Source organism: Podarcis raffonei, chromosome 5 (genome assembly GCF_027172205.1).
Source record: "Podarcis raffonei isolate rPodRaf1 chromosome 5, rPodRaf1.pri, whole genome shotgun sequence".
Classification (NCBI taxonomy): Eukaryota; Metazoa; Chordata; class Lepidosauria; order Squamata; family Lacertidae; genus Podarcis; species Podarcis raffonei.
Window position 1 is genome coordinate 16,964,340 of NC_070606.1, and position 21,955 is coordinate 16,986,294.

Sequence of the window (21,955 nt, forward strand, 5' to 3'; positions counted from 1 at the left end):
TCTTCTAGTTTGGATCCATTGCTCCGTGTCCGCTTCTCTCTCCTTTCCCCATGCACTTTTCTGGGGGTTCTCTCAAAAGCTTTCCCCCCCCATAGCAAATTTTGGGGGCATGCAGAGTGGGGGCAGGGTGGGGTGGAAGTGCAAGTGCGTTCACCGGGCTTCTGCTGACAGAGCTGGTTTCACGAATCCCGCCTGTAACATTGTGGTCTGCTTGTAAATTGCCACACCTTCTGCTTGTGGTGAGCAAGAATCACCAGGTAAACAAGGCTGCAGAAATTGTTTGCTTTTATTAGCATACAGAGGAGGAGGAGGAGAGTTTTTATAGAGCTCTCAGTGCACATGGTCCATCGCAAACCAAAAACACGAGGATTGCACCTTTTAAATTTCAACAGTGATGAAGGGTGCGAGAGAAACAAACAACAGAAATGGGAGAAGCAAAGGGAACAAGGCCACAAATTACTAATATATACGTATATGGGCAGATGTGCTACCGTATATATGTGTGTGAGAGATCAGTAGTGGTTGCAGGCTTATGCAAGGCTGTTATTATTGTGTTAAGGAATAAAGGCAAGGAATAGCCACACAGTGATTTGCTAATCCACTTTGGAAGTGCCCCCCAACAGAAAAGATAAATAGCTGAACGTTATTAATCTGCAAACATCAGGCCTGCCTTTTATTTTCATTTACTGAGGGTATGTTCATATTAGCATATTGGAATGCAGTGATGTCACACACACACACACCCTGCTGTGTTGCAAGCCACATTTACACACGTCAGAGGGGATGTTTCACCCAATACTCATGATCTTTTTGGTTTCTCCACCCATGCAACCGCCCTAAAACTCTTATGTTCTCATCTGTGAGAATATGGTAGCTCAAACCCGAATCTCCCGGTCAAAACTTGACACCTAGTTAGCACTCTTGCCAAAAGGATGTTTTAAAACTAATTGATATCCTAAAAGGGACACATTATTTCTATTAACAGCAGCCATCGATTACCTTTTAAAGGTCGCGAGTGGCCTGTATTTATTAAATGGGTTGCAGCAGCTGAAGGTTTGGCTGGTTATTTGAAATCAATAGTTGAGCTTCTGCTTCTCGGATCTGTAGTTCTAGGCAGCGTGCGGCTTTTGTCCTTTCCCTCTACATGATATAGGTGCCCTGGCTCAAAAGATTTGTGTTGTAGAAGAATGGCCAGCAGCTGTTTTGGAAAATGACTTCCACAGACTTATGGCAGCCTGTACTTATGCCAACCTATTCCAAACTGTGTCTTCTCAGTGACATCGCATCCTGGCTTGCACTCAGAACCATGCGCTCCCCCCCTCCGGCTCTCCCCACTCTATGCCCCTGTGCCTTCTTACTCTTCTATGTCATCCCAGTGGAAGTTGCCTGCACCGATAACGTTCCTATGGAAGTCCATTTCAGGGACAGAACTGAAATGAAATAATTGTCTCTGGGCAACAGTCCTAAGAATCGTCTGTAGCCTGATCTCACGACCCTTCCCCTCCCCAACCCCTGAACCCAGTTATCGGCTAAGAAGATGTGATTTCAAGGAATAGTCACATATCATGCAGGTGGCGCTGTGGGTTAAACCACAAAGCCTAGGGCTTGCTGATCAGAAGGTCGGCGGTTCAAATCCCTGCGATGGGGTGAGCTCCCATTGCTCGGTCCCTGCTCCTGCCAACCTAGCAGTTCGAAAGCACGTCAGAGTGCAAGTAGATAAATAGGTACCACACTTCCGGGAAGGTAAATGGCATTTCCGTGCGCTGCTCTGGTTCGGCAGAAGTGGCTTAGTCATGCTGGCCATATGACCCGGAAGCTGTACGCCGGCTCCCTCGGCCAATAAAGCGAGATGAGCGCCGCAACCCCAGAGTTGGTCACGACTGGACCACTGAAGCAAAGACTTGACAAAATAATGTTTTTGTTTCATACACCAGCTTCTACTGCACCAGCAACAATGGGCTTCAGTTCTGACATATACAAAGGCAACTGTAGGTTGCCAAGCCTGTAGCTCAGATACCCAGATGCTGAGGTTGAAGTTGGGGAGGTCAGGAAGGCCTGGACAGTAACTGTTTACTTGGTGTGGTGAACAGTGTCCCTGCAACTTCTAGTGAAGAACCTTGTCTCTGTCCAGACTGGCTCCACCTAGGAGTATAAGAGATCTTCCTGCCTCATAGGCACTTGGATTCAGTATCAAGGTCTTAATTTGTTTTCCGATTCTGACGACCTGACTCCCGATTTTACCTCTGGTCCTGATTTACGTTTGGTCTCAACTTCCTAGCTCACTTCATACCATCGTCCACAGACCAGCTTTGACAGGGACATCTTGGCTGTGTGAGCAGAAGAAAAAGATTGCAAGCCAAGCAGAAAATAGCTTCCCCCTTTGCTTCTCACTCCTCGCCCTAGAGGAGTTTGTTCCTTCCCACCGGGGTTGCAGCCTCTGTGGTGGTTAAATCCCTGAAACTTCAGGTCCCGCCTCACCCCCACTGGATGAGATCATAAGGACAAAAGCAAGCAAGGTCAGGAAGCTTATGTTCCGTCGCTATAAGGTTTTGCGGGTTCTGTATTTGTCTAAAGAATTTATATTAATTTGGGGAGGGGAGGGGAGACCAGGAAAGATTTAGAAAAGTTTAGAGAATGAAGTCACATAGGGTCTAAATAAACAGATATTTGAGCCCTGGTTTTTAAACTGCTGCCGCTTTAGGGTTGATCTCAAAATGTGATTAAGCTGGTGTGGTATTTTGCTTTCCAGCGTATTTATGTGATCCCTCTTGGTCTGACAAAAGCATTACAGCACCTTTCGGGAGAAATGCTAAAGGGGCCCATATGGTGGAAGCTTTGGCAAGCTCTGAATTCTGTCTGTCATGCTGAGCCTGATTTCCTGCACCGCTGCTGCCTTCATTCTCCCATATTTGGAAGTTGGCCGATGGCTGAGAAATCCCTTGCGGGTTCCTGTTTAAATTCCAGAGTCGCTGTTACACTCAAGTTGTGTAAATCAAGCACAATACAAAGGGAAAAGCCAAGGAGCAGAAGCTTCACTAACTCCCTCAGGAGGAAAGCTGTCTGCACTTGGGTGTGTGTGTGTGTGTGTGTGTGTGTTTGTGCACAAAGTCCTGCTTTGCTTCTGCTCATTTTGCAGTGGTTGAAAACCCTCGCTTTCCCAACTCTGCCGCAGTAGAAATTCCTGCTCACTCTTGCAATGGAGGCTCTGTGCCAATCTAATTTGTGGGTTTTCCAGACCCCACCTCAAAGTGCACTCTCTCAGACTTGGGCTGTGTACATGTTAACTTGTTTGTAGCATAAAAATGTAGATTTTCTCAATCTGGATGCTCATCCTCTACTCACTGCTTTCCGTCTAGATTGATTCTAGATCCTGCTGTCCACAAGGAAACCCTCCCCTCAGTTAGGTACCCATGCTTTTTCCTCCCTGTGCATGCCTCAGGTGAATAAAGAAGGAAGCCCCTCCACATACTAGCTAAAAATGTGGCTGTTGAGATGTTTCACCGGTGCACACAGTGGGTAACGGGGTGTGTGTGTGTGTGTGTGTGTGTGTGTGTGTGGTAGCTGGAGTGACCCCATTCTTTACATCAACACACAAAGTACCGTATTTTTCGCTCTATAAGACACACCAGACCACAAGACACACCTAGTTTTTGGAGGAGGAAAACAAGAAAAAAAATATTCTGAATCTCAGAAGCCAGAACAGCAAGAGAGATCGCTGTGCAGCAAAAGCAGCAATCCCTCTTGCTGTTCTGGCTTCTGTGATAGCTGCGCAGCCTGCATTCGCTCCATAAGACACACACACATTTCCCCTTACTTTTTAGGAGGGAAAAAGTCAGTCTTATAGAGCAAAAAATACATTTGACCACCCTTAATGTCAATCTGAATGCCAGGAAAAAGCTTCTGCTCATTTCTGCAGATCGAATTTCAGTTGCAGATGCAAAAGCAGAACAGGAAGTTTGGTGATTTTTTTTAATTTATTTTTTTGGCCATCTGGCGACCCTGGTCCAGAATGGGTGTCCTTTTCATGCACTACAAGTTCCTGAACTGCCTTCTGACTTGCCACTTTCAGATGTGGCAAGTGTCAGCAGCTGCCTACGCCACATTTCTGAGCTGGACAGAAAAATGTAAGGGCAATAACGATTGCCTCATATTTGAGGTGAGCAATATGAACAGCCCTCAGACTTGTATTTCCAAGCCTGGAAATACCAGTCTTGATGACATGAGAAACCCAGAGTAACTGAATGACCCAATCACACGATGCAGAGATTCAATAATCATCCGCACTCGTAGGAGGCCAATTGGAAAGGAGGAAGTCCAGATGGCTCACTGGGTTCATACTGGATAAAGTAAGCACAGATTTCCTTTCAACTAGACTGCTTCTACCATGTATCTGGGAACCCAGGAAAGGTGGGTCCTGGAAAACCTCTGTGCTGTCTATAAGCACTGTCAAGTTCTGCAACAACGGACATAGTCCAAAGTTTCACAACCACCAGCGACTCAGCTATACAGCTGCAGATATAACGTTTTAAGTGCTTTTAAAGTGCATTATACAAATGTGACACTAGATGGCGATGGTGAGCTTATGGGAAATTCAATATATGTTTTAAATCATTTTTTAAATAAAGCATTTCCACAGCGTTTTTTTACATATATCTAGATTTGGCCCAAATTCACTCCCACCATTCTGGTTTTGTAGCATTCTTGCAGGGTACCTTGACGATGGCTTAGACTATGAGAGTAAAGTGAAGGGCAAGACACTATCTGTGCTTAGAGTGTAAATGTGTAGATAAAAAAACCCTGTACCCAGAAAACCAAGCCTGCCAGAGAAGGCAAGATTAGAAACTTGCTCCACAATCTCTCGTTCTCTCTGTGGTAAAGATGTTTGGTTTTGAGAAACATTCAGTTGTGCAAGCTTCCACCTGTAGCCCAAAGTGGTCCATACATGATGAAAACCAGCCCTTTGTCTTCCTGTACTCTTACAACTTAAAAAGCATCTTAAAAAGCATCTTAAACAGTTCAGACATCACCTTGCCAACAAAGGTCCGTATAGTTAAAGCTATGGTTTTCCCAGTAGTGATGTATGGAAGTGAGAGCTGGACCATAAAGAAGGCTGATCGCTGAAGAATTGATGCTTTTGAATTATGGTGTTGGAGGAGACTCTTGAGAGTCCCATGGACTGCAAGAAGATCAAACCTCTCCATTCTGAAGGAAATCAGCCCTGAGTGCTCACTGGAAGGACAGATCGTGAAGCTGAGGCTCCAATACTTTGGCCACCTCATGAGAAGAGAAGACTCCCTGGAAAAGACCCTGATGTTGGGGAAAATGGAGGGCACAAGGAGAAGGGGACGACAGAGGACGAGATGGTTGGATAGTGTTCTTGAAGCTACCAACAAGAGTTTGACCAAACTGCGGGAGGCAGTAGAAGACAGGAGTGCCTGGCGTGCTCTGGTCCATGGGGTCACGAAGAGTCGGACACGACTAAACGACTAAACAACAACAACAACAACAACAACAACTCTTACAACATCTCTCAAAATATGTTTTCAGACACAAATGAGATCATGGCTACTGAACCGGCTGATATTAGGCTAGCTACACCAGTCACAGAGAGTAGCTGGTAGGATATGAGAGATTCTTGTGAATGAAAACCCATAGGGCTGCCTTTTGTTTGAATGTGAACTTTTCCACCATGGCTCCGTTTGTGAGATGTTCTCCCCAGGGAGGCTTACCTGACACCTTCGTTACATACCTTTAGGCAAAAACATTCCTCTTCTCTCAGGCCATTGGCTAATTAAACAATCTGTGGTCTTTCAAACTGGAGGTATTGTTTTCATTTGTTACTGTGTTCTGTATTTTTGCGTTTTTACCATGTAAAACATGGATGAAGGGGTGTGTGTGCAGAAATTTAATAAATCGGGTCCTCCCTTAAAGAGGGCATGTATGGCGGTGAGACCTGGACAACCGACACCCTGAGTTGTGGGTGGGTACAATTGGTGAGCCATGACACCCGATTGGCAGGTCCCTCAAAGCTGGGTACAATCTGGCCAATGGGACGCAGTCTAAACAGTTTGAGGGGCCTATTTATGCCCATGCACGTGACCCAGAGCTTCCTCTTTCAGCGCTTGCATTTGGAACACCTGCCCACCTCTCCCTACTTTTAGGGCCTGTTGCGTTTGACCTTGCTATGCCATCGTGTGTCGTCTGTCGTTGGGACAGGGCACGGCAGGAATTTCCCCCACTTGGCTGATTGGTTGTTGCTGTTTGGGTTTCGCTTGCCTAGTAGCAAATCGTCACAACTTGTAAGGTTGAGGATAGGCTCTGGTTCAGGTGATAGGGATGGGGGAACGCTCTCGCCATCCCTATGTGAAGGGTATTCTGTTAAAGGAATCCAGGGACTCGATGGTTTGGTCAACCCCTGAGAGGGGGTTGTGCCCGTGCCTGAGTCCAGGGGGACATCTGGGTGGCGGAGCTAGCCTGTGCCCAGCTTTCCACTTATCCAGGTGTTCACCCTTGGCTGACCTATGCTGGTGCCCTGGGTCAGCGCTACCTGCATGGCAGGGAGCTAGTCGAACCAGAGTCTATGCAACCAGTCACTTTCTGTAATCAATAAAGTTGTGGCCTAAATTCTGCCAAAAACCAAACCAAAATTTTGAGTCAAGTGTGAATTTATTTAGGGGGGAGGTTTCTGCGTCTGAACATGCAAATAACAACAACAAGAGCAGCAACGATGCTGTTGCTCTTTCCTGGAAATTGTATCAATATCCCCTCTCACCCAGGCGTTAGGGTAACCGGCATCAATATCCTCTCTGTATAGGCATGTAAGAGAAACCTTTTAGCTGCTCTCTGTTTGCAAACTGCATGCTTCCTCCAATTCCCCAATGCCTCGCATGGTTTGGCTCCTGGTTATAGAATGCTGCGAAGATTAAAAGCTTTGCGTAATTCAGGTGCTAAGCGTTGCTATCTCAGGGGTTGCTTTGAACATGGAATTTTCCTAGTAATTGCTCTGGAAGGCACATTTTGTAATTCACCCTGCTTTATCTTTGGTTTGCGGCATGCTTATATTACGAGCGACAACATGGGCGCTTGTGGGTAGGTTGGCCACATTGCATGCCGTTAAGACAACAACAAGGGCACTTGGGGATGGATTAGTCACATCTCTAGCCTTTTACTGCACATAATATCTTCATAAACATTTTCCTGCCTGAAGTCCCACCACTATGGGACACCCTCCGCTATGGGCCTTCTTCCACATTGCTTCACCTCCTAGTAAGGTAAAGGTAAAGGTACCCCTGCCTGTCAGGGCCAGTCGTGACCGACTCTAGGGTTGCGCGCCCATCTCGCTCAAGAGGCCGGGAGCCGGCGCTTGTCCGCAGACAGCTTCCGGGTCACGTGGCCAGCGTGACTAAGTCGCAGCTGGCAAACCAGCGCAGCACACGGAAACGCCGTTTACCTTCCCGCTGGATAGCGGTCCCTATTTATCTACTTGCACTTTTTGGGGTGCTTTCGAACTGCTAGGTTGGCAGGAGCTGGGACCGAACAACGGGAGCGCACCCCGCCGCAGGGATTCGAACCGCCGACCTTTCGATCGGCAGGTCCTAGGCTCTGTGCTTTAACCCTCAGCGCCACCCGCGTCCCTTCACCTCCTAGTGATGCAGCACTAAAACTACTAGCACAGTTGCAAAGCTAAGTAGGGTCTGGTACAGTTTCAAATTGGGTGGGGACCCATGTGTTGTGATCCCTGCATTGCAAGGGGTTGGACTAGATGAACCTCGGGGTCCCTTCCAACTCTACGTACTATGATACTGTGGTTCTGTTCTGCCCATGACCTACTGAGTCACCCCGTCTTTGATCTCTTTTCTCTGTGATCTTCCCAATACAGTCGAACTTTGGATCCCAAACGCCTTGTGAGTCGAACATTTTGGCTCCCGAATGCCGCAAACCCAGAAGTGAGTGTTCCGGTTTGCTAACATTCTTTGGAACCCGAACATCCAACAGGGCTTCCGGGGCTTCTGATTGGCTGCAGGAGCTTCCAATCAAAAGCTGCGCTTTGGTTTCTGAAAGGTTTGGTAGTCGAACAGACTTCCGGAACGGATTCTGTTTGACTTCCAAGGTACCACTGTATCTGCATTTCCGAGTATTTCCGACTCTATACATTCGCTTCTGTGCTTTGATGGTGCGACAACACAGTCTCATCTTACCATGCACAGTCACAATTGCATGTTTTTTAAGTGAACACCATGCGAATACAGCAGAGCTGGTGTGTGATGTGCATTGTGTTGTATTACACATACAAGTCTACATACAAGTGTATGGTTAGTTAAGCAATGATGGTGTGGATGCTCATTTTTTAAATACGTCATTATCATGGTTATTATTAACATAAAAATGAGATCACAAATTTATTTTATATCCCGTGTAAAGATTTTTAACCAGTCCACCTTGCTGGGGGCCCCAATTCCCCCCCCCACTGGGACTCAACCCCACTCCTCCACTCCAGTGGCCTTGGATGGGAGTATTGCAAGGAGGCAGCTAAAAATGTAGGGAGGGCCTCACTCTCATTTGACCTTGAGATGCATTCCTCCAACTTTAATCTACGATTGAAACATCTTGGAAAACCTATGGGTGTAATAAGAACCTGTATTGTCATTGCTCAGTTCTTGGATAGCAGTAGAGTAACAGGGACACAAAGATGTAGCTCTCTTTATAAAAAGCAGCCAGAGATTAACCTCCTGAATTATCCATTAGGTGTGTATTGTGAAGGCTGAGAATATCTTATTGAGCTTTCATTTGTCTCTCCATATGTTGACTTTCTCAATTCCATGTAGGAACGTAAGAAGATATTTATTTATATTCCGCCCTGCATTTGTCGCATGCAACACTGTTTCCATTCTACTGCAGTTTGGCTTCTGACAAAAACTATGTTGCTCAACTTTCTGTCCGTGCTGGCAAATTTTTATAGAATTAATTAGACAATTACATCATCAGTATGTTTTTTCCACACTGTTCATTTCAGTGCAAAGGAAACAATGCAAATGGAGACCATATATCATATATACCATTTGCAGTCGGAAAACAACAAGAAGAAATACTAATCTGGAAATGAAACGATAAGCAAATATTGGCAATTTCTACTCCCATTTCCTTTTTAGTCAGAATTCTCCAACATTCCTAGTTCCATGTGGCATAAAGAAAAATGTGCACAGTTTCGTCAGACTATTATTTGGGTAGTTGTTCTTGTGTGGTTTGGCAAATAAAAAGCTTTGTGGATTCATAAAGCTCTGGAGTGCATATTTAACTAAAGAATGGTGGCGGATTAGCCTAGTTCAATTATGTGACCTCTAACTCTGTCAGAACAGCCCTCACTGGAAAAGAAGCACATTTGTGGTAGTGCTTGGCGATGCCATGGAATATTCATGAACATTCCAACTGCTCAGGGAATTGATGTTGGCACCTGAGCGTATACAAACAGTTTGAAGGGAAGGCAAAGGCCAGTTTGGCTGGGATTAAAACCCGACAGAGAGTCCAGACGTGATAACAGCTATGTGGGACAGACCGTGACTTGGATAGCTAAGTAGGAAGAGGTCCCAGGAAATAAGGAAGCTAAGATATAGCAATTTCCCTGTTGTGGTGTCATGTCCCCAGGGAGAGTGACTTTCATCAGCTTTTATATGCCAAGTAAATACAGTGGTACCTCGGGTTAAGTACTTAATTCGTTCTGGAGGTCCGTTCTTAACCTGAAAATGTTCTTAACCTGAAGCACCACTTTAGCTAATGGGGCCTCCTGCTGCTGCCGCGCCGCCGGAGCACGATTTCTGTTCTCATCCTGAAGCAAAGTTCTTAACCTGAAGCACTATTTCTGGGTTAGCGGAGTCTGTAACCTGAAGCGTATGTAACCTGAAGCGTATGTAACCCGAGGTACCGCTGTACTTATTTATATTTGTGCTCCTTTGAATAACTCTTTGGCTTGCTCCTGCTTGGTTAGTTGGGTGTCAGCTGTTTTGTATTCATTTGTAGTCTGGTTACATTTATATTTTAAGGAGTACATAAGAACTCAGGGGCTGAGGAAGGAGTTTGAATGGTAGGTATCAGCCAGGTTTTGCTTTGCCGTTGTGGTAGATGCTTTGCCTTTTGAGAGGTGACCTCCATTGAGAGAAGAAAATGAGAATGAGCCTGGCCTCATCTTGTCATCTTTGTTCTAGATACAGCCCACAGACAGCCCAAAAAGAACTGGGCCTGCCATGTGACAAGGTGAAGTACCTGCTCCAGGTGATGCCATGGGCAGATGGAGTATGTGAAAGCAGGAAACGAATAGTGCACCAAGACTTTTTTTTGAAGTTTTGGCTCTTGTAGGGGAGCATTTGAGCTCTGTTTCAGGCAGAAACCCCCCATCCCGGCTTAGACTAGACCAAGCTAATTTCTTAATGCTGCAGTCCTGTGCACACAGTTGTACCTTGGAAGTCGAACAGAATCTGTTCCAGAAGTCTGTTTGACTTCCAAAATGTTTGGAAACCAAAGTGTGGCTTCTGATTGGCTGATGGAAGCTCCTCCAGCCAATCACAAGTTGCGGAAGCCCCGTCAGACATTCGGGTTCCAAATAATGTTTGTAAACCAGAACACTAATTTCCGGGTTTGCGGCGTTCTGGAGCCAAAACGGCCAAGTACCAAGGGCGTTTGGGATCCAAGGTATGACTGTATTTGCTTAGAGAGTGAGCCTTACTGAATTCAATGAGACTTGTTTCAGAGTACAGGTTTTTCTTTTCTTTTTTTGACACCACTCAGAAAATACAAAAACCACCTGGGCAAAGTATGTGTGGACTGTGCACTACAAATGGAAAAATTCAGACACATTAACCTCCAAAAGGAGCAGCCCTTATAGAAAGTGGAGACACCAGCATATTGATCACAGAAAAAGATGGGTTTAGAAAAGCCACGAGCTACGATTCTGTGTATTTTTAACAGCATACTTGCTGTGTCATGCTATACAAGACCAGATAGGGTAGACTTGTTTTGTGTCATTAGACAAGGCAAGAGCTGTCTTAACTCTCAAATATAATCAAGCCAAGAGTTTATATTTGGCCTCATGTGGATTTACTTTATTTCCTTACAACACCTGCTTTCTGTCCCTCAGACATTCTTCCAATCCATACTCATGCTGCTATCGTTGTTGCTTCATTCCATGGTGTTTCAAGATAAACCACTTAGAATGCAATACGGTTAATAAAATGTTTTGTATTCCAGAGCAGTTGGCACTCAAAGGGAGAGGCCAGAAAGGCATACTAAGCTTGTGGTTTCTTTTTGGAATTACTAGGCACCCTCCAACATTTCGTGGCTGAGAGTAGGGACACTCTTGTTTACTTATAACAGTCCTTTTCTTGCACTCAACATCACTCCCCCAGTGCTTCTGCCTCCCTCCTCCTGTTACAAACTGCTTTTCTCTGCTTGCTGAATGCTATATTAGTATACCCCTTACGCTGAATTATGAGACAGCTGTATAAGGACCAAACTAGATGCAACATTTGTCGTATGGTTAGCCCTGGTGTGTCAATTGTATAGGGTGCCTGCGGCAGCAAGCTGGATCAGAACCAGGGAATGAGGTTTAAACTGTGTTCCAATCAGAGTTGGCACTCTATGCCTGCTGTTTGCGATGTACACTGTTATGTACTGCGTTGAATAGGATCCAAAATGCAGCAGTCTGATTGGTCCTAGAACAATAGGATCCAAAATGCAGCAGTCTGATTGGTCCTAGAACAATGCAGCAGTATGACTGGTCTGCAGGAGCCACCCAATCCAGTTCCAGATGGAAGTGAATCCACAACCTGATTGGCCTACAGGAGAATTCCAGAATTAGCCAATCACTTGCAGCCCATTGTGTAAATAATGTATATAAAGCAGATACTTTGGGGGAACATTCATTCCTCTTCACCACTATGAGCTGAATAAAGAGTATGAAATCCACTCTTGACTCCAAGTATATTTCAGACACAAACAGTGGTGTGCAGTCACTGGACTCAGGGGACTAGGCTAGCCCCTAAATGTTCCCTGGTGCCTCCTTCGCAAAGCCCAGCTTCTGCCCAGCTTAGGCAAGGAAATGCGATGCTCTGATGGGTCCAAAATCCTGATACCTGATGCAGGAAGACTCCAGCATCCTGTTTGAGCCCTGGCACATCCTTCGCAAAGCCCGGGAAGCTTCTGTCTGGCTTAGGGAGCTACAATGCTCACATGCGCAATGTCAGGATCTCACAATTTCCACCTCACGCCACTGGAACTAGGGAATGAGGGGTGCACTTCTTTAAATTTTTTGGCCCCATTGTGTCCCAGTCAGAACTGGGAGTCCTCCATGCCTGCTACTTCCAGTGGGTACAAATCTTCCATTTGTGCTTCCTGGAGTTTTCCTCCCATTTTAAATAGTAGGCTTTGGGGTCTCTGATTCTAAACAGGTTGGCAGCAGAGGGAAATAATTAAAGCCCATCCCCACCCACAACCCCTCCTGACCCTGCTTGTCCACCCACCCCAAACCAGCTAGCTTAATACTACTACTAATACTACTACTACTAATAATAAATTAATTTATACCCACTGGCGGAGGAAGAGGAGTACGGGCAGAGCGCACCACCCCGGCAGCGTGATCCCGGTGGGGTGCCATCGCGGCTGTCCCCTCACCCGCGCTGGGCACCACACCCCTGCAGGCGGCATGCCCCACCTCCAGGACACGCCCCATGCCCCTGGATGCGCGCCAGCCCCGCTCCTGCCTGCTCTCCGCCCCCCAGTGCCGGAGCATGAAGCTCTGCCACTGTTTATACCCAACCCATCTGGCTGGGTTTCCCCAGACACTCTGGGTGGCTTCCAACAAAATATTAAAAATACAATAAAACACCAGACATTAAAAACTTCCCTAAACAGGGCTGCCTTCAAATGTCTTCCAAAAGTCAGATAGTTGTTTATTTCCTTGACATCTGATGGGAGGGCGCCACTACCGAGAAGGCCCTCTGCCTGGTTCCCTGTAACCTCACTTCTCGCAGTGAGGGAACTGCCAGAAGGCCCTTGGAGCTGGACCTCAGTGTCTTGGCAGAACGATGGAGGTGGAGATGCTCCTTCAGGTATACTGGGCCAAGGCCATTTAGGGCTTTAAAGGTGAGCACCAACACTTTGAATTGTGCTCAGAAACGTACTGGGTGCCAATGTAGGTCTTTCAAGACTGACGTTATGTGGTCTCGGCGGCCACTCCCAGTCACCAGTCTGGCTGCTGCATTCTGGATTAATTGCAGTGAGAATGCTTAATAGGATTTTGACTAGCACATAATGGGTTTGCTTTTCCTGCTCACCTCTGGGAGTCCTTGTAAATGAATGTCAGTGCTTTGTGAAGTAAAACAAGAGGCAGAATTTCTACATACTCCAATGTGCATTTGGATGTGCACCACTGCACAACCCATGAAACATGTTCACAGGTCTATAGCTGTGTATTTTTATACATACAGTAGCAGAAGAAGCTGTATTCCATATAAAGTAGCTGTTTATAAAGCCCAAGAGCATCTGTTTTCTATCAGCAGAACCTATATGATCACAGCATTGAACTCTGAATGAATAAACCGGTGTGTGTTCTTTAAAATGAAAAGCAGGGGGTCTTTTGCTTGCGGTTTTCGTTCTTCTTTTTTTTAAGTTTCAAAAGCCTGGGGTGATCTCTTTACACCAAAGGTTGCATATTTCCCTTTCATGGCATGTAATGGATGATTAGGTCACATAAATGAAGTGACTATATTCCAGTGTTCTCCACTGTTGTGTGCTTATTATCTGCAATCCATACTGAGTAAATGAGTAATTACTTCGAATGCAAAATAGTAATAATGGATGCAACGTCTGGCATGATGAAAATCGAATATATAATTCCCATTTGTGATTTAGAACAGCAAAGGCTGCTTAAACTCACAGCCATTAATAGTGAATGATCAGAGTGAAACAGGCAACTGGGTTACAATGTCCAGTACGATCATGAAAGGGCCTTTCTGGAGGATGTTTTAATTATCCCTCCAGATTTTTTTACGAAGCCTCTGGTATATTTCTTCACAAAGGAGCTTATATCCAATTACAAACTCCCATTTGCCGGAGACTGTATAACCAATTAATGAAACAAAAGAGGAATAACTTAGAATCATAATTATAGAATCGTGGAACTGTAGAAACTGCAAGGTTCTCTTCCCTCAAGAGGTCAAGGAGGGGTGTGAACATCACACATTGGAGTGAAGCAACCATGTCAAGCAGATAGGCTCAAAAGTAGCCCCTGAATGTTCTTCCTACGCCCCCAGCTATTCTGCTACGGTTGCCTTTCCTTTGCCTTTGCCCCAAATCTTCCCTGCTTCCTCAGGTCTGGTGGGGACACAAACACCAGACCCTCCAAGTATCCCCATTTTCCAGGGACAGTCCCAGATTTTCAAAAGCAGTCCTGATTTCTGATTGGATCCTGGAATGTTCTGCTTTTCCTTAGAGCATTCCTATTTTCATCAGAGAAATATTGAAAAGTATGGAGTTATGCGATCCCCGAGCCAAGGAGATCCAACCTCTCAAAGACATCTGAAGGCAGCCCTGCATAGGGAAGTTTTTTAAAAGTTTAATGTTTTATTATGTTTTTATATATGTTGGAAGCTGCCCAGAGTGGCTGGGGCAACCTAGTCAGATGGACAGGGTATGTTGTTGTTGTTGCTGTATAGGACATCCCTATTTTCATCAGAGAAATGTTGTAGGGTAGGCAACACTGAAGATTCAATTGTCAGTCCAATTGGTTTATGTATGTGGAATTTGGATAGGGTGCCATGCTATCTCATTTATTAAATTTGTATCTGCCCTACATCCGTAGATCTCAGGGTGGGTCACAACATAAAGAACACAAAAGGTATAATAAGAATAGAAAAAAACCAATAATCCCCCCCACCTCTTTTAAAAGGGCATCGAATGTCAATAAGCCAAAGGCCTGGCTGAAAAGGAATGTTTTAACTTGGCACCTAAAGGTTCATAATGAAGGTGCCAGGCGAGGCTCTCTGAGGAGAGCACTCCACAAACAGGGAGCCACCACGGAAAAGGCCTGTTCTTGTGTTGCCACCTTCTGGACCTCACGTGGGGGAGGCACATAAAGAAGGGTGACTTCAGGCTCCGGGTCGGTTCATATGGGGAGAGGTGGTCCTTGAGGTATTCTAGTCTCCTCCTTTGCCTCAGGCTTGCCATGCTGTCACACACCTGAGAGCAAGGCTGGTCAAAGACATTGGCTACTTAAGATGAAGGGCAGGATTCCGCACATACGTACCAATTCTGGATACAGGAGCTGATGGCCCTGGCAACTGAACCTTTCTCCCCACACTGTCAATGGACTGCATGCTCGTTTTGCACCTGATGACCGAAGGTTAGCTTAGGGAGATACAGGGGATAGGCTGCATGTCCTCCTGCAGCATCTGCTGCCTGAGGCAGCCGCCTCCCTCTGCCTAGTCACAGGGCTGGCCCTAGGATCAGTGTCAGTGCTACCCAGCTGGGGAATGGGGTAGCACTTCTAAGATTCCTTTAAACCCCGTCACACCAACCCACAGACCCTCATGTACACCTGCTTGCACACAGCTGCTTTCATACGGCTTTGTGCTGGGTGTGTACTCATTCTCACAAGTTCATTGGCTACTTTATGCGTTAGTGGCATATGGGCTTTGTTGATGGCACAGTCCCTCATTGATGGGTCCTGGGATGCTCTTTAATGTTTGGCTGTATGTTCCCCCCCCCCCCCCCGCTTCCAGGCTGAGCACACACTGGATATGGCAGTCATACAGCCGATATCTTCGATTGCAATGTGAGTATAAATCTACTCTGTACAATTCATAAGCAGCAACTTGCCTACTGTCCTCCTTAGGCTAGCCTGGGGCAGCTCCCTGCCATATTGTTGTCGATCCAGGGTACCAGAGGCTGGGGGTGCAAAGGTGCTCATAATTCTAGGAAGCTGGCGAATGTTCATAATTAATGAAGGCCAGGATTTAGCTAATGATTGGGGTACAGAAGGGGAAATACAGCAGTTCTCCTGCCAAACACGGAAATTCTGTTATGGCGCAATGGTCAGTCATCCACGCATCAAAGGAAGATTCTCGGGTCTCTGCAACTCCTTGACATAAATTTGTTGTAAAAGGTGGCACATCAGAGTTACCCGTGCCACCTTAATGTAAATATTACTGCAAGTCATTTCTTCAAAGGCATACAGCAAAGAGGGAAGTGGTTTTACAGCCCCTCCCTTCCTGCTATGGCATGTGCGGTTTTATAAAAAACTGACAGGAAGATGGGTAGCACTTAGCTTTAAAAGATACTGATACTGTCGAGTTCCCGTTCAAGTCCAAAAGAGTAGCTTTAGCCTACTGAGAAGACAGCTTGGCCGGTCCAGTTGAAACAGACTAAGTGAACAGAATTCCATTTCCCAATGGAAGACTAAATACAGACATTAAGGAAACCCTTTCCTTGGAATAATGCGCACTCAGGTCCAGTTTAGGAGCCAGTATTGACTTTTTACTTTAGCTGAGATCCCTGCATTGCAGAGGGTTGGACTAAATGACCCTCAGGATACCTTCCAATTCTACGATTCTATAAAAGGGGGGCAAACCCACAACACATTTTCAGAGCAAACAGATTTAATGTATGTGGGGTGGCTTTAACAGCTGAAGATTGCTGCTGTCCAGCCCAATCTAGCACGTATTTACTCAGCAATAATGACCAAAATAGCTACAGCGGTTGCTATGGGTAAAGCATTTGCCCATTTGCCCGGTTCCTGTGCATCAATAAATGCACCGACCCCGTGCCAGCGTAGCCCATCAAGAGAGTTGGCACTCTAACTCCCCTCATTATTGCTGGCCAACTTTACCATCAAGCAGGCTGACTTGCACAGTACCCGTGCTTATTATACAAAGTCTGACTTTATTTGTTGTTGCAACCATCCTGGTCATGTCATCCAAAAAGGAAATAAAAGTATTCTGTGCACGTTGTGCAAAATATGCAGAGATCCACTGTTGAAATACAATGTAATACACATGTATGTTAAAATGTAGGACACCCCCCCCCCACATAAATAAGTTTTGATGTGGTTGCCACAACAAATAAACTTAAAACTTTGACTTATTGGGTGGAGTGTTGGTACTGGCAAGAACATGATCTGCCCCCTCTGCTCCGGTTCTGCCCCACTCCCTGCACTCCATATTTCAGTGGTACCTCGAGTTAAGTACTTAATTCGTTCCGGAGGTCCATTCTTAACCTGAAAATGTTCTTAACCTGAAGCACCACTTTAGCTAATGGGGCCTGCCCGGCAGCCAGAGCACGATTTCTGTTCTCATCCTGAAGCAAAGTTCTTAACCCGAGGTAATATTTCTGGGTTAGTGGAGTCTGTAACCTGAAGCGTCTGTAACCCGAGGTACCACTGTACTCCCAATAATTGTTTTCCCTGCACAGAAGGCTGGAATCCTCTTGCACACTTAACTTGGTCCACTAAAAGTAGTTGGAAACTCATCTTTCCAAGTAAACGCGTATGGAACCAGCCTCTGACGCTACAAGTAAGCTATATGCTTCTGAAGGAGCCTTAAGTAGGGATAGGGATGCGCCCGGGGGATGAGGAGGGGAGGGGTCGTCCCCCGCAGTGGAATCCTCCTCCGCCCCTCTCCCCCCTCCCAAACGCCCTGGCTTTCACCATCTCCTTATATGGACTCCAGAATGTCTGACGTCACCTCCAACGCTGGGAAAACCAGTGTCGGAGCAACCAAACCTCCTTTGGGCAGGAGAGCTGGAAAGAGAAAAGGTGGAGGGAGGGGGGAAGGAGAAGCCGAGGGCAGGGAGGACCCAGGGGGTGGAGTCGGAATGCAGATGGACGCGGGCGCTCCTCCAATGAAAGGAGGATTGGCCTTCCATCATTGGCCGAGGCGGGGAGGAGGCGGGGACAGACGGTCCCCTTCTGCCCAGGGTTGCAGGAGGAATGCAAGGGAAGGGCAGGGAACGGGTTAGGCTGCGCCGGCTGAAAAGCGCCGCCTGCCTGCAGAAGGGGCGTCAGTCAGCGCTGCCGGGCGAGGAGTTGGGAAGGCGCTGCGGGAGAGGCTCGGCGTCCGCGGAGACTTCTTCAAGGGAGCTGGGTGGGGTGGAGAAAAAGAAGATTATATATATTTTCAGCCACCTTTTCCCCCGTTTTGTTCCAAACCTGGGGGGAACTGCCCGCTTTTCACTCGCAGAAGTTACATAAATCTATTGCTTCTCCTCTGCACCGTCGTGGGAACCTGAGCAACCATGCCCGTCTTCCACACCCGCACGATCGAGAGTATCCTGGAGCCGGTGGCGCAGCAGATCTCCCACCTGGTCATCATGCACGAAGAGGGCGAGGTGGACGGCAAGGCCATCCCGGATCTCACCGCTCCCGTGGCCGCCGTGCAATCCGCCGTGAGCAACCTGGTCCGGGTGAGTTGAGAGAGACAGAGCCAGCTCGCTCGCTTGCCTGCCTGCCTGGGAGGCTCGGGATTCTTAATTTCATTGCGGAAGAAACGCGGCTCTCTTAAAATAAATAAATAAATGAAAACACACACCCAAGCCTCTTGCTCTCCCAAAGCTCCCTAATGCAAAAACTGCATTAGGGAGCTTGTGTGTCTGTTTGCTGGCGGAGTGTTTGTCTCTCTGTGTGTGTCCCAGCAAACTTCAATCGGGCCCCACCTTAAGTCCCCCTCCCCCGCAAAAAAAAAAAGAGTGTTTAGGGAATGCAAGAAAAAGTTCTGGCAGCAACGAAGTTGTCACTGCAGGAGGAGTCTTGATTAATCCCCTTGGTGTGTTCCTGGTCTTGCCTCACTGGCTGGGAAATGGCTGAGCTGTCCCATGTTGACTTTCCAGGTTAAAAGGTCTTCTCTTCCCTCCACCCAGCAAAAAAGGAAGGAGGGAGGAAAAATTCCTTCCAAGGCTTCCTGACAAGTTTCCCCTTCTGCCTTCCTCCTCCTTATCAAACTCCCGTTTAGTTCCTTGACACACCCAAACTTGCTTTGCCCCTCTTTCAAACAACAAAAAAGCAATAGTTTGTTTGTTTTTTCAAAGTTAATTTTAGTTGAGTTTAAAGTCGAACAGGGATCGTAGGGCAGCAAGCCGGGTGATTCAGAATATGATTCACAAAGCTTACGGAATCAAAAGAATACAGAGTAATAACCATATTTTTCATAGCAGAAGAAGCCGGGGATATAAATACCTCAACAGGACCTTAACGGGGTGCGTTAATCATAACTCTCAGAATATAACCTAAAACTATCCCTGGATAACCGTAAAGGCGCCACCTCAAAGAGTGCTAGCCAATTAAAGCAGCCAAATATATTTGAAAGCTGGAGGAGGCGATTGTTCGTGTTCTCGGTTAGTGATATACACTATTAAATCATAACCAAGTAGAAATAAATTTGTCCTCTTTGTGTTGGCCTCTCAAGACCAGTAACTTATGAGTTAATTTTTCCTTAAAGAGCTGTTTCCCATACCTTGGCAGACCAGAATAGTTTCATTTATAGATCTCCATGTTTTATGAAACGCTTAAAAGTAAGCCCAACAGGTATCGTTCAAAGTTATTTCTGTGAATTCCTTGCTGAAGGTAGATAGGATCTGAATGCGTCCCAGTCCTGGGTTTGTGTTCTTCTTCTCAAACTCTGCATTTTCCTCCTCTTCTGCAAAGAGATAATGCTCCACATGCCATCTTGCATTCTCCTCCTGGCTCTCTTACTTCCTCCTCTTAGGAATGTCGGAAGCTACTGTTATGCTGAGTTGGATCCTTAACCTACATAGCTTAGTATTCCCTTACACTGAATCCAGGGTTTAAGACTGTGACCTCTCCCGGCCCTACTTGGAGATGTTGGGGGGGTGGGGTGGGAAGTCAAACCTTCTGCACATGGGCAGATGCTCTGCCGCTGAACTATGACCCTTTCCACTGTGTGCCCCACTCCAGCTTCCTGGCAGGGCTTGCTTTTCATAGTATCATAGAATTGTAGAGTTGGAAGGGACACCAGGGGTCATCTAGCCAAACCCCATGCAAGGCAGGAATCCTTTGCCCCCACGTGGGACTTGAATCCACAACCTTGACATTTAGAGCCTCGTGCTTTACCAACTGTGCTGTGTCGTGGATGGCACCATTTTCTGATGCCGCCTCTGAATGGTGATGCCCCGGTTCCCTGACCCACCTCTTTCCTGCACGGTCTTCTCCAGCTATGACAGTGGCAATGTATTATTGGGATAATGTTTTATTGTGTTTCTGTGAAGGAGGGTTTTTAAAAAAGTAAAATAAAATAACAGAGGGGCGGCATCACTTTCTCGCTGTTCCCACCCCACCCCCTTTGCCCCTTAGCATTGTTACTTGATGGGGGCAGTCGGGTGGCGCTGTGGTCTAAACCACTGAGCCTCTTGGGCTTGCCGATCAGAAGGTTAGCAGTTCGAATCCCCGTGACAGGGTGAGCTCCTGTTGCTCTGTCCCAGCTCCTGCCAACCTAGCAGTTCGAAAGCACTCCAGTGCAAGTAGATAAATAGGTACCACTGTGGCAGGAAGGTAAACGGCATTTCCGTGCGCTCTGGCACCTGTCACGGTGTCTCGTTGCTCCAGAAGCGGTTTAGTCATGCTGCCCACATGACCTGGAAAGCTGTCTGTGGACAAACGCCTGAAAGCTAGATGGGTGCCACAACCCCATAGCCGCCTTTGACTGGACTTAACCTTCCAGGGGTCCTTTACCTTTTTACCTGTTACTTGATACCAGGCCAGACTTCTAAAACTGTTGCGAATGCTGGGCTGGGGGTCATTTTCTTTGAGAGCATGCTCTGTGGTGCTGAGGAATCTGGAAACAAGGAACAGACTGCACAGCTGCCCCTCCTCCCATTTCTTCCCCTGCCCTGCATGTCCCTGCATTGCCCTCAACTTTCCAACTTTCCATCGCCTCTAAATCGTTGTCCTATTCCCAAAGGAAGCCCTTAGACTTCTTCTAGTGTTGTTGTACTTCATATTTACGTCTGCTCCTGCAGTAACAGTGTTGTTCCCTTCAAATCCGCCTTGACCAGCCCTCAGCCTGACTGTTCTACCCCTTCCCCCTTCCTTAGGCCTTAGATCATGGGTAGACAAACTAAGGCCCGGGGGCCGGATCCGGCCCAATCACCTTCTAAATCCAGCCCGCGGACAGTCTGGGAATCACTGTGTTTTTACATGAGTAGAATGTGTCCTTTTATTTAAAATGCATCTCTGGGTTGTTTGTGGGGCCTGCCTGGTGTTTTTACATGAGTAGAATGTGTGCTTTCATTTAAAATGCATCTCTGGGTTATTTGTGGGGCATAGGGATTCGTTCATTTTTTCTTCAAAATATAGTCCGGCCCTCCACAAGGTCTGAGGGACAGTGGACCGGCCCCCTGCTGAAAAAGTTTGCAGACCCAGTCTTAGATACTCTGAATCACCACTTTCTTTTGATAAAGTTCCTATCCTTTCAGGTCCAAACAGTGCCTTTCCCCTTACTGCATCTTTAAAAAGATTTAGGAAACTCAATGGCCAGAGATAATACCTAACCAATTAATTTTCCGCAGCCAGTTAGTGGTGGCAGCAAACGGAAGATTCCAGTTTACAAACTCTTTTCCTGTGTTAGATCAGTTTCACTGTGTGCGGCTGGGTGTAGGGTTCCCCCTTTACATTCCTGCCCTTTCATTGATAAGTCCTTCCCTGTCCTTATTACACCTTTCCCTTGCGAGTGAGAATAAGCGACGCTGTTATGGATCCACGATATTCGTTCTATGATGCTTACTTGAGCTACTGTTCCTTTGAAGCTTCAGGCTCTGCGACTTCTGATCTTGGCACGCATTCCCCACTCTCCTTTCCAGCTTTTCCCACAGTCCTGTTTTCTTCAGGTAGACTGTGGTGGGATCTACACACATATGAAAATGCTTTTTTTATAAAAGTGTTTTAAAAAATACATTGAATTTG

At 46.6% G+C, this 21,955-nt stretch overlaps 1 protein-coding gene and 1 long non-coding RNA gene across 3 annotated transcripts in view; both read left to right on the forward strand.

The window, feature by feature from the left end:
* The first annotated feature begins 2,435 nt into the window (after positions 1-2,435).
* On the forward strand, positions 2,436-18,144 carry LOC128413705 (uncharacterized). Its single transcript, XR_008330408.1, has 3 exons — positions 2,436-2,516; positions 15,768-15,820; positions 17,455-18,144. It is a non-coding gene; the product is annotated as an uncharacterized LOC128413705 (long non-coding RNA).
* Positions 18,145-18,179: 35 nt separating this feature from the next.
* The window catches only part of VCL (vinculin), an 84,092-nt gene continuing 80,316 nt past the window's right edge, over positions 18,180-21,955 (forward strand). For both annotated transcript variants that reach the window (XM_053388063.1, XM_053388064.1), the window contains exon 1: positions 18,180-18,444. In XM_053388063.1, coding sequence (XP_053244038.1) covers positions 18,277-18,444 — 168 coding nt within the window. In that variant the 5' untranslated portion in view covers positions 18,180-18,276. The remainder of the gene's footprint in view (positions 18,445-21,955) is intronic.